Genomic DNA, 13,100 nt, shown 5'->3' with positions numbered 1-13,100 from the left:
ATGATATTAAGCTTGCATAACATTTGTAACTCGAGGTGTATTTGCACAAGGTGGAAGAATATTGACCGTATAAAACGATGATAACCATTCGCAAGGAAAAACAAAGCTTGTGAAATGCAGTCGTAAAATCTGCATACGTGTGTGGTTTTTTTATTCTTCGTGAAGTTATCATGGGCGAGTATTACATCATAGGGTTGTTGGTGATCGATTCAATGTGCTTCGTTGAAAAAGAAGTTTTATCCTATTTTTCCCCCCCTATCGTTGGTTTTGGTTGAACGGATAAAGTTGCAATCAGGTGCTTCTGGGACTAGCATACTTTTCACATTGATGGTCATTCGTGGTCAATAATTGTACCCGACGAATTTTTAAAATTGCACATATATAAAAAGAAATATCGTATTCTAATTTATTTGTAGAGAAAGAGAGAAACGAATTAAAAAGTTGAAAGTATTTATGCATATTGGAAACTTTATCTTATATTATCTTTAGTTACTATAGAGAAATATATATCTTTAAGGCAAAAGTTATTACATATCACTTTCGAAAATTTAAAACTGAATATCTAAATAAAAATGTTTCAAAATTGTAAAATATAAGTTTCTTGATAAATGTAATTAAATATACTAAATTTTGAAAATATCTTCATACGTACTAATACAAAGATATGATATTACTTTTTAGATTGAATCAGTCCGATATCTTTTACGAAATTCCACATCGATAATATAATACATCTATACCAATCCATTAATACAAAACGAAATAGCGATGGTACACGTACTAAAGATCACATATACAGGATTTTCCATTTAATCCCAAAATTTTTCAACATATCAAGAATTACACGACGAATATTAATCATTTCACGCGATAAAAATCTACAAGATCTTTTACTATCAGCCTTGAAGTCGCATTAATTGGGTGATCCTATAACGCATTGGCTATATCGTACCTCATATATGTGAAATATCTGTAACAATCCACTAAAAAAATTCAGTGGCAAATCTTTAAAAAAATTCGTTTTGGCTTCGCAAAGTCATCAACAAAAGCTTTACGTTTGGGGTAAATTTAACCCGGAGTCTACAATAATTAATCCTCAAAAGGACATAATTATCGTCAATAACAAGAGGTATAACGCACGCGAAAGTTTCTCAGCTTTCGGGTCATCGATGTTTAAAAATATCCTTGTCATGTGACAAAAACAAAAAATCAAAAGCATCGATCGAACACATCGACGCGATGATCGCTGCTATTCTCTTCGCATACTTCGCCCGCTGTTTCTTCATACTAATCACGGCGTGGGATCGCAGAATTCAGTCGAATCAATTTATCAAAAGAGTATACATGCAAATCGGATAGCAAAAAATTCATAGGAGGACGTAATGTTTAAGTGACAGAAACAGACAGTTCGATACAGTCGGTTTGCTCGAGCACACGGCGAAGTACAGTTGAGGGAACACCTAGGACGAAGACTTCCGGTAGAGCGGGCTGCGCATGTTGGATGAGCGTAGCTGCCGCTACATTGGTGGTCCTACTAGCAATAATTCTTGTCTTGGAGCCACGAACGTTCCAACGTGCCATCTACACCCTCTCTAACAATGACCCGAGGCAAACTGGGTACGATTTACCCTTCATTTTATTTATTTCTATTATGAGGAATTTGAATTGGGAAAGATTTAAAATATATAAATTTCTAGATACACCATAAATTGCTATGAAATTTAAGTTTTACAAAGTTGATACCTCCGTATCAGTTTATTATTAATTTATTAATATTTTCAAGTAGGTTGTTTAGAATTCATAAATGTTTGATTAAACATTAAATACTTATTCTGTTAATAGTAAGAGTGAAACTATTTTAAAGACGCATAACATTTCAAATGCTGTCACGTTATAGTATTTCGATGTTAGTACTTGTCTAACAAATATGTGGAATTAAAATTCTTTGTTTGTATGTTATACCTATTCTTAAATTTATTCAAATATTCTAAGTAATAATATGATAATAATGATATGATAACTGAAAGTCGCTGTAAATTAAACATTGATTCTCGAATGAAAAGAAATAAATAATTATAGTAATATAACGTTTTGTCCCGTGATATAAAATTTAGAAAATTCGTTTTCATTTGTCTATAATTTTACCATAATTAACAGAATATGATATTAGTGTTTGATAAAGATTTATAAAGCATTTCATATATATGTATAGGTTTAGGATTAAAAAGAAACCCTCCAACTACACATTTCTAGACACAATGTTTTAAGAAACAAATGATATTTTTACAGTATGCACAGTCCCAGAGAAGTTGAATATTGACGATTTACATATATGTTTATTCAATATACCGTATAGTAATATTGAAAGCAACAATGGGATAAATACAGGCACACGATTTAATGCTAATTTTAGAGAAACCGTAGATAAATAATAACTGCAGTTATTAAAACTAATTTTCTACTACGTTGGTTTAGCTTTTAATATCTAGAGCATGTAATTGCAAGAATGATAATCATCACGTAGGTATGATATTCAAGAGAAATATAGCATCGTACATGTACTTACGAAACAGGTAATAGAGAAAGTATAAATTTTCAAAAAGATTCGTATGCAAGCTTTTTTTTTTCTCACACGTTTGATTGATCCTATCGACGCGACATATCGAATACTGCATGATTTAAAATATAATCGACACCTCGCATGATACTTTATCGCATTTTATACCAATCTTTAAGTTTGTCTCTTGCAGCGTTTTACAAGGCAATAATTCCACTTTTTCATCCCTCCACGTAATAGCGTTTCTCTACGCCTGATGCACGTACCCAAGAAAAACTAAAATAATAGAGCTCGAATTCTCACATTAATTTCATGCGTCCTATAGTTTTCACTATTTACCCTTTCTAGCTCTTCTGACAATAAGCAACTCAAGATAAAGCTAAAGTGTAGAGGGACCAACAAATCGTATATTTTAGTCACGTTAGGATTGTTAGGCGAATCGTCATGTAAGTAACCTTTATCTATGTACACGTGCGTCTGAACACGAAACCATTTTACACCATACAAGATCGCTCGACAGATTGAGTTCCAAATGAACGTTCCACCGCTTCGAAAGGTACTTTTCGTACGGTTCGATGCAGCTTGTCAATGCAGAATGTTTATCTTAGAGTTAGATTCTTACCTGTGTGAAACTGGAAACGCTCCAACCTTTATGTTTAGAGTTTGCAAAAATGTTATTATGCTAATGGCTGAACGACCGCACTAATCGTGTTCGTTCGTCAAATGCACTTCCGACGTGACTATGTGCAAGTTTACACGGCACTTGTGATGATCCTGTACTTTTCTTCTGATCAAATAATTTCGCCTGTTTTTAAAGATTAATCTTCGATAATTAACGATAGAAGCGCGACTAATTTTAGTAAGAAAGTAAGATGCGAAATAAATTTCCTTTACTTCTTTACATTCGTAATGGAGCAATCAAATTTTTTGAAAAAAGTCAAGCAGTCGTTTGCAAGTGAGATACGAATTTTATGCAATATAAATATTTTTGTAATTTTGTAAAAGCGTAATGTGTTTACTGATCAACCGGATTATATCTTAATCAGAAACTTTTATTTGAAATTAATAAAAACAAATTAATTTTCAGTTTTGCAAATATAGATATATGATTTATTCTTAATAGAAATCAAAAATAGGGGATCTATAAATTACAAAATTACTTATGTCCAAGAGATTTTTTAATCGTCGAATTAATTAGTTTTCTTCGACTAGCATATTAAATAAAAGATCCATATTTGTCAAATTCGAAGAAGTTACTTTAGAAGAGATATTCATCCGTTTAAACGTTCAAATAAATATTCGAACCCGCGTATTTTAAATATTTAAAAGGACGTACAAATATAATAACTTTATAAATCTTCCTATTCGTAAAATATGTCTTTGAAAGGAAGAGAAATGTTTGGAAGAAAAGTGCTGGAGGAACGCAAATATATGAGAATGCACAAAATTGCTTCTCTCTTTCAAAGGAAAGCTATAAATCCAAAACCGTAATAATAATTGCAGTAACACTTGACCGTTCGTCTAACAATACTAACTGATGTAGTTAGTACGCGCCCCTTTAAACTTATTGCCACTATATACAGGGTGTTTCAAAGAGCTACGGTCAAAACAAGAGAGCGTTTTCCTCGGTCGAAAATTGTAAGTACGATACTGTTGATACAATGATAAAGCTCGAACTGTCGACGAGTGTACAATTTGCAAATACTTTTTTCTATTTTAGTCGTTGGAATTTCGAATATACTTTGATATTGATTCTTTATTCATTGGAAATGATTTTTTTAGAGAAATGTTTACAGTACGAACGTGTAATATATCGTTTTCGTCTAAAAATTTGTTCGACATAGCGTGTATTGACGTAGCGTTTCTGTATCTCCATAGTTTCATGACGATTAAATTAGTATCCTTTTACGTAGGGTAGCGTTTGGTCAAGACTCGATAGACTCGATTTTTAGAATATACGACTTGTAGACTTATCCTTACAAACGTAATCTTACTTATTTTCCACCGAAGAAATCCCCATTTCAGTTTTTACCGTAGTGAATACTCTTCTGTTGTATCGGAAAGTTTTAGTACTTATATATCTTATGACTAACTGCTAAACGCTTTATTATTCAGTAGCTTTTATCAGCGCTTCACACGAGCTCGCTGCGTGCAGCACAGTCCTGCTTACAAGGAAGGTTTCTTTTCATTTTGCTTTATCAGTGAAACTCCAAGGGATTCTGAAGTAATTGAATCGAAGTAATGTGTGTGCTTTATTTGAATAGTCTGTCTTTTTTCTTTTTTTTTTTTTTTTTTTTCTTTTTTACAACACAGCGTTTATCTCAAAAATATGTGTTTATGTAGTAGAATCGATGCACAGTATCCTATGAAATATCCCCGAGTAAAGTAAACCATTAATTAAATCATATTTTGTTGCATTCTATATAATAGGATGTGTTTAATACATATAAATGTTCTAGTTATTAATTTATAAATGTTATATTTTGTTACGTAACGTTACGTAAAAATATAACACAATTGTCTTCCTTCTATTACTCTCAGAACACGAGGATTTTCACCAATGAAAAATTCAAAGAATCGAAACCTATCTTGTGAGAAATATTTTAAACGTGCCTCAGTAATTATGTCATACTTAATGATTACAAATTAATCTATATAGACTCTCGAGCGCTGCTATTAGTGCCATAGTACTTGTACTACATGTGACGAAATGGAAATTCGAAGAAGGAGAATTGAAATCAAGATTATTCTGATAATCGTAGATCGCATGCGTAAAGTATTTCATAATCGAGCATATAGGGAGTCGAATATTATATTTCATCAAAGTATAATTTCATTGATATATTATTCACTTCCTGTGGCAGACATTATGAACTGAAACATCGTTAAACACGACCATTAAATGAATACGTAAAATATTTATAACGAATTGAGATAATGTACGTGAAATGTAAGAAAAGCGGTTGCATAGTTGGCTGAGTGAAAATGCGTATTATATATTATGTATCGTCAAATGTATAGCGATGTTGTTACTTTTTTTATATGTGTCTAGTATTACCCCTTGTTTTGGGCATGATGTAACATTGAAAGATATATACGATTGGTACTTGTATCTATGTGAACCGCTAAAATAGTAAGATATTGTATCCCACACGCAGGGACATGTCTTTTCATAAATTCTCATTTGTTACGCAGAATCTGACTTTTTGCAACTTAGCGAGCCATCCTACATGGAAACGACAACGACAGAGGAGGACCCTGAAACTCAGGAAAGGTATTTATAAAAAGGAATCATTATCAACAAATTTTCAGTCAAACTGGGCCAAATTCACTGTATTTGAAAGTGTTATTAATATTTATATTTAAAATCTAAAGAATTAGGTCTTCTTAAAAAAAAAAAATTATTAATACAAGATTCGAAATAAAATAGAATAGAAGTAAAACTCATTATTTGAGTTTAAACATTTTTATTCGTTGTTACATAACTTAAATTAGTTCAATACCTATAATTGAATAAGTTTAATATATTGTATTTTCGTCCAGTCGCGGGGAGACGCGTCAACGGGAGTCGTAAATTCCCGTTACGATTATACGAATCGACACCGCGAGCAGGACGATCCCCTTATTTCCCCTTATTTCTTTTGGGATAATAGGGGTGTTTGTTGTTGAATAACTGTAGTCTACAGTTATATAATATAAGTATATTCACCAAACTTACAACACTTAGAAAATATTTTGAGGTCGTCGGAAAATACAATGTTTGACCCGAGGGTTGATAATGTTAGCGCGTTATATGCCAAGATCGTGACTGAATAGTAGACTTAACTGCCCGATGAGCGAAAGAACAATAGAGTTGACTACCCGAGGTATGTTAGAGCAAAGTACTTGATTGTCCGAGGGGTAGAAGAACAGTGGCTTGACTCTCCGAGGAGTAGAAGAGAAGTGATTAACGCATCTCGTACTATTTAGGAAGAAAGCTCGATGTGAACTAAGGACGCGGATTAGTTGTGCAATAAACCCAAGGATTGTTCAAAGGATCATCCATAAACCGAAAATACTTGTGTGAATAATAATAATAATTAAGCTGGAAAGATTCGGTTTATGGTGATTCCTTGGGTTTCTTGCAGGTCAGTGTAACGAGGGGTAGGCCTTGGCGGTCAGACGGAAAGGGTCGTCGAACGGACCATCTAACGGGATGTAACATATATCCTTCTTAAAATATAATTAAAGAACGTCGAAAACATTTTAAAACCACATTCAATTTCCTATGAAGTAGAAAAATATTCTCTACGTTTATTTTATATGGCAATATTTAACGTCATACGAATTGAATAGAAATTTATAAATATTTCTATATAACTTTTACTTGTACGTGGTAGATTTAGAAAATTTTAATTAGGAGTACATGATCGAGACAATAATAATATCTGCGATAATTATTTTTCGTTTTCATGTTATTAATTTGACTTTGTGTTTAAGATAAACAATACTAAAATTTACTCCTTTGCAGAATAACGAGAACTGTACACGTAATCACAACGACCAGCGGAACCGCCAGTGGTCCAGACGAATTGCGAGAGTCCATGCAGAAGATTGTCGATCGATTCATGATGGAAGAAAGGCGAGAACAGTGAAGCAATAAGGGTCTCGTGGGCGATTATTGGAACAAGAAGAAATTCTTCGTCATCTGCTAATCGTGCATAATAAAACAAGAAAAAAATTAATTATAAAAAAATTATGAAAATTCTCTAGCACTAATCGAAGGAAGCACCTATCTTGTCTGATTTAACGTATCCTCGAACGTTAAACGAGACAATTCTATAAATAAAATAAAACTAAAATCAAAAAATGAAGAGTATCTATCTATCGATATAGATCCTGTTCGCGTCTATATCAAATAATATAGCGAATTATTCTATCGGTGCTTGGTGAAAACACATGAAAAATATGCACGACAATTTACTCTCACACTCATGGCCTACGCTTCGGATTTGCTTGCCTTTCGGTTGCATTAAGTTGCCTTATATATTTACGTTTAATCTTGCGATTAAATAACGTATGTCGTCGCTAGTCCGACTAGCTGACTTCGCTAGTCTTCACTAAGCCAACCCGTCCATGTACAACGCCTTTCTCGTGTTGTTCAAAGCGAAAAAAGAAACAGAAAGAGAAAACTAACGAAGGAGCAAACGCTTACAGGAACAATATGGACAAAAGCAATGAAACAGAAAAAAAAAGAAAAGATGAAATCGTAAAAGAAAATATTCGTCTGAGATGCAGGCCCGACCAAACATTACGGCGATATATATTTGATAGACACTTTTGAAATATGGAACAGATACGCGAGATGGAATCGAAAAAGAGCAGATATTCGGTGACTTTGCATAACTCGCCACTTGGCAGTTCGTTTTAGCTTTAGGATGATTGTATATCTATCCGCGCAATATACCGCTTGATAGGTCAGCAACACTCGTGTCACGTTTTTTGATGATGAACTGCACACATACACACACATACACAGATTCTAAAAGAAGAAACAAATTCTTGTTGTTATTCGAATCATTGGAAATTCGGACAAGGTGCAAAATTGGGGTACTTGTTTGGGAAAATGCAAACTATGCCCGTCTATCTGCCGATTTGAATAGCTACAAGAAATACATGTTTTCATGGATCGTAATACAATGTAAATTTAACTTATTTAAAAGAATATTTCCTAACAATTTTTAATTGTATATATAATAATTTCTTAGCGTAACTTATATAAATGTACTATTATACGATTGTAATAATTGCAAGATTAAAACATGAATATTTTATTTATATAGCGGAATCATTGGACAAATGTTACATGCATAAATCTCGAGATTGGAGGGAATGTTAATCGACGATCTATCCTTTGTATCGCGATCGTGTAAATTATTAAAATTATTATAAAAGAAAAAAGAAAAACGAAAGAGATGGCAGATGACATCATGACTATAGAGAAAAATGTGTTGTTTAAACTCTTACGACTCGAAACACGTCTTAATATTTAAGCAGCGTTAGCTTTCAATGTATAACACAGTTTTAAAAGGCACAGAAAGGAATCGTATATAGTATGTATTTAAAAGAAAAAATATATATATACACATATACATAAATATACATACTTTAAATAAGCTATTCTATTAATGTACAATATATTGAGAAGATATAATTATGCATCTGAAGTTTATAAATTATTATCTATAATGACTGTTATTCTATGTTTAATAGACTTGCCTAGAGCCTATTTGACCTAAGGACCAAAGGCACAATCACACACGCATCAAAATAAAACATTATGCTCCTATGTACTGTCGTAACATTTATTATATAACTCATTACGGACGTTGCGATACTGGCATTTAAATATTCTGACTGTTACGATACATTATTTGTATTACAAAACAAAAAACTATTTTCCCTTTTACACGAGACGCAAGAAACCGATGTAACACGACGAACTATTGCAGTCCATTGACGACAGAATCTTTTTATTCACTGTCATTTTTCTGCAGTATATCAGTACATTTTTTACTAATAACTACTATCTATACTCTATTGAGTACGTTGATAAAAGATATGCAAATACAGTGTCGACCACGTAACTTCACTGGCTAGTTTATGTTTTCTTAGTTTTTTCTACTTAAAATGCAAGTAAATCAGATTTGCTTATTTACATATAACGAATTTCGTATAAGTCTATTTCTATTTCATTTCACTTTATTAAAAAAAGATTGGTTTTAATTAAACACAAATGTCAATATAATATATACATATAATTCTAATGATATATATTTATTAAACATAACATATGCTTATAAGGCAATAATTAAATTCTTAATTCTTAATTGAGAAAAAGTTCAAATTATTTATTCTATATGCTACTTATTTGTCTACAGTATACAGGTATAATGTATGTATCTTCATAAACTATAAAATCATAATTATAAATCTTTCTCATAAATATTTTCTATAAGCCAGTAATGTTACGCTATAAAAAATACGTACACATTTTGTAATTGCCTAAGCTTATCACCCACTACATACATTTTTAAATCAAGAACATGGTAAAACAAACCTATTTCATTCCTCAATCCGAACAACTTTAATATGAAGTTATACACGAAATTAAATGTCTAAAACGTTAATTCGTTTGTTTAATTCTAATTTTTACTAATAGTACTTCAGTGAAATGTTGTAACTAATTCTTCTAACGAAATGTATAGGACGATCATAGAAATTGATTTAAATTTATAAGGTAAACGTTGGCACTCTGACTAAAGTTTATAATAGAGTCGCTTTAATATCTTATGATTGTTCTGTTACTGCGATTTCACGTAAAAGCGATTATCAACGTAAATAAAATATGTAGAGATTTGACGTCCTCCCATACCTGCGTTCAAATAAAAATGTATTTAACATTCAGTATCGCATCAGTGCGCTTCTAGCTCTGACGTAATTTTGTATATCTCATGGTTTTGGTTTTATGAATAACACGTATACACTATGCGGCTACTCTAATTTTCCTCCGCTTTACTCCTACGTAACTAATACAATGTTATATTAAAATTATAAAGCCATTGTACACACGTACGATATCAAAAAGTAACAGAAATGGAAAAAAGGTATGATTTTATCATATACTATTGTGTGATAGAGTTATCAACGACAATGTAATAAATAAACTGTTGCATCACAATCCTTGATGTACTTGTAACAAAAAAGGATGATACATCAAGAATATGAAATTATACCCAACCCTACTTATTATACTTTAGTAATTTTTGTTGTATATCATGATCAATTTTTAAACATGCAAAAGTTAGAAAGTACATGGAGAAGACATTATTGAAATTTCATTGATGCTTAAGCATGAAACAATATTAGCTACTCAATATTTATGGTATATAGGAATAATTTATTAAATTCCTACTAAATTCTTATTAAATAAGCAAACTTTAATTTCATATTAGTTTTTTGAGGAGAACTGTAATCTTTACATAAATAAGTCTTTTTACAGTTAAATGGACTTGAAGGAATTGAATGAATATAGGAAACTTAGTATTTTATATATTTTTATTCGTTGTTAACAGTTGACATTAATTTCATCTAATACATGTTCATGGAATTAATGTTTTATACAGCAGTTAACATGATTTGATTTGTTTTGACAATTTTTTTAATACAAAGTACAGAAGAATGAAATAATAGTATTTATAAGAAATCTCATATAACGAATAATTTGTTTCTTGAAATAAATATGTGTGATTCTCAGATATCTAGTTCACCTTTTATGGAAATTACAGTTTCATTTACGATGAAAACATTTGAATTCAGTATTACATTATTCAAATATTACACTGACCTATTTGAAAATACAATCGCATAATTAACTTTTTTGGGAAATTGTACATGTTATGTAACAAATGAGTCAATGAAACGCTTTGATACATATGGAAATATAATTGCAGTGATGTATGGTGCTCACTACTTCCCCTGTTCAAAATTGCAACGACAGTGCATGTATATCATTTTAGTTAGTTATTAAAGAATATACAAAAGAAATTTACTACAAGAACAATGTACTGATATTATACATAAATACATAACTATTTGTATTCGTAACTCAATTTGGGCAAACAGCACACTTAAAACCTTACTCTTTCTAACATTGAACTTTGTTTAATACACATTTTTAGGTTAATTTTAAAAAATTGACATATTTGATACCCATTCAACATGGAATATTATCCCTAACTAAAATCATATGAAAGTAAAAGACAGGCTATATAGTGAATACCATATGTCTAATGATACGAATCCTGAAAATTCAGGATTTAACAATTTTAGATTGCAACACAATGTTACACAGGTAAGTGAAAATTTATTTATAGATACAAGAAATTGACTACTTATTTCAAAAAAATTTTAATTATCTTAATCGCGCAACAAATAATAGCATCTTGTGAAACAAATAGGTATCTTCATGCACTCTTGTACCATACCTTTTAAATATAGTTATATTGAAGGTCATCAGATCTATAAAGCCAAAAATATTTTACTTACAAATAGAATTAAAGTTATACAACAAGAAACAAGGTAACGGTATATTAAAATTTAAAATTTCATATAATTATATTTTATAGATGTTACTGAAGATATTGGATACTTACGTTGTCAACATCATCTTCATCATCATCGCTAATTTCATCACCAAATTCAATATCTTCATCAAAACCATCTTCCACAAAGGTAACAGTATCGTTGATACGCACTGTAAAAATATCAAAAACAAAGGTAGAACACGATTTTTAAGTAAATTTCATGAATTTAGCTTATATACTTTCACGGTTTGAACATACATTCATATTTCGAGTGTTTTATATTAATTACTTACCAGTTTCAGGGAATTCACCATAAGTTTTCAAATTCCTTGCTTCATCTGATGTGTATTTTAATATGACATCTGCCTTTGCATCCTGATAATCTCGCAGGCCAATTAATATAATGTCGCCTTGATTTATCCATACCTTTTTTCGCAATTTTCCACGAATGTGACACAATCGTTTTACTCCATCAAAGCACATTGCTTCTAACCTCCCATTGCCAAGCATTTTTGTGACTTGTGCATATTCTACATGAAACAGTAATATAAAAATTTAGTTGTTCAAAATATGTTTCCTAATTATATGTAATAATTTTTTTAAAGTTATAAAACTATTTTATCAATTTAAAGTATTGTCTACTTAATATTATTAACACATGGTATCATTTTGAAAACATAAACACAATTCAAAGGATTTAAATAATAAAACACAGATATATATCATAATGTCATTTCTAAGATTTTTACCTTGACCATCTTCTTTAAAAACCAATTCTCTTTTTTCTGTTTCATTTTCATTTTTACCTCTTCTCCTATTTTTACCTCCCTTTCCTAAAAAAATAAGTTTAAAAATTACTATTCCGATTTCTCGTAAATTTTCCAAAAAAGAATATTCAACTTCTGTCTATCAACGATACATTCAACGATTCCAAAGAAATACTTGACATTAACAGGTTAGAAGAAACTAACCACATTGTATAGAAAGTCCACGAATTTTGCACATAATTCTATACAAGTTCTACAAAAGAAGAAAATATAAAGAAAATATAAAACACAATTATTTACGTACCCTTATTTTTAGGCATGTTGATTTGTTGAAAGATGTGTATTTGATAAATATATGAGAAACTTGTACACTACGTCCGATCAGGAGAGCGGATAGAATGGTAATGAGTGTTGCTCCACTAAACACCTCATGGGATGACGAAGACTACCGCAAGTGTCAAGTACACGAAACAAAATTATTTTCTTGCACTAATTCTTTAAATGAGTTAATTTTCCGTTATAAAAATTACTTTAAAAATTTTTAAAATACATTATTATACCATTAAGTCCGAAGTTTGTCAAAATTTAGATATAAATTTGACTAATTGTCGGTGAAAAGTACAAAGGAAAATATTCAGTCACCTTCTAGTG

The 13,100-nt window shown here is 30.9% G+C and overlaps 3 protein-coding genes across 34 annotated transcripts in view; 1 reads left to right on the top strand and 2 right to left on the bottom strand.

Annotated features, from left to right (window-relative positions):
• LOC132909999 (ankyrin-3-like) overlaps window positions 1-10,277 on the top strand; it is a 94,258-nt gene extending 83,981 nt beyond the window's left edge. For 18 of the 32 annotated variants that reach the window (XM_060965309.1, XM_060965324.1, XM_060965323.1 and 15 more), the window contains 2 exons: window positions 1,392-1,617; window positions 5,753-5,831. In XM_060965309.1, coding sequence (XP_060821292.1) covers window positions 1,392-1,617; window positions 5,753-5,759 — 233 coding nt within the window. In that variant the 3' untranslated portion in view covers window positions 5,760-5,831. Of the gene's footprint in view, window positions 1-1,391; window positions 1,618-2,905; window positions 3,004-4,140; window positions 4,196-5,752; window positions 5,832-7,067 lie in introns of those variants that run through there. The other 14 variants (XM_060965339.1, XM_060965340.1, XM_060965328.1 and 11 more) reach the window with 4 other exon arrangements.
• The window catches only part of LOC132910002 (mucin-2-like), a 708,972-nt gene that overhangs the window by 485,169 nt on the left and 210,703 nt on the right, over window positions 1-13,100 (bottom strand). The gene's annotated exons all lie outside the window — the stretch shown is intronic.
• LOC132910027 (eukaryotic translation initiation factor 1A, X-chromosomal) lies at window positions 10,637-12,903 on the bottom strand. The gene is made up of 5 exons (XM_060965386.1): window positions 12,754-12,903; window positions 12,432-12,515; window positions 11,976-12,212; window positions 11,752-11,852; window positions 10,637-11,617 (listed from the first exon to the last, which is right to left on the bottom strand). The coding sequence occupies exons 1-5, from the start codon at window positions 12,767-12,769 to the stop codon at window positions 11,612-11,614; spliced, it is 444 nt and encodes a 147-aa protein (XP_060821369.1). The 5' UTR covers window positions 12,770-12,903; the 3' UTR covers window positions 10,637-11,611.

The sequence above is a fragment of the Bombus pascuorum genome, chromosome 8 (assembly GCF_905332965.1).
Source record: "Bombus pascuorum chromosome 8, iyBomPasc1.1, whole genome shotgun sequence".
NCBI classification, from domain to species: Eukaryota; Metazoa; Arthropoda; class Insecta; order Hymenoptera; family Apidae; genus Bombus; species Bombus pascuorum.
This window is presented reverse-complemented; position numbering and strand designations above follow the sequence as displayed.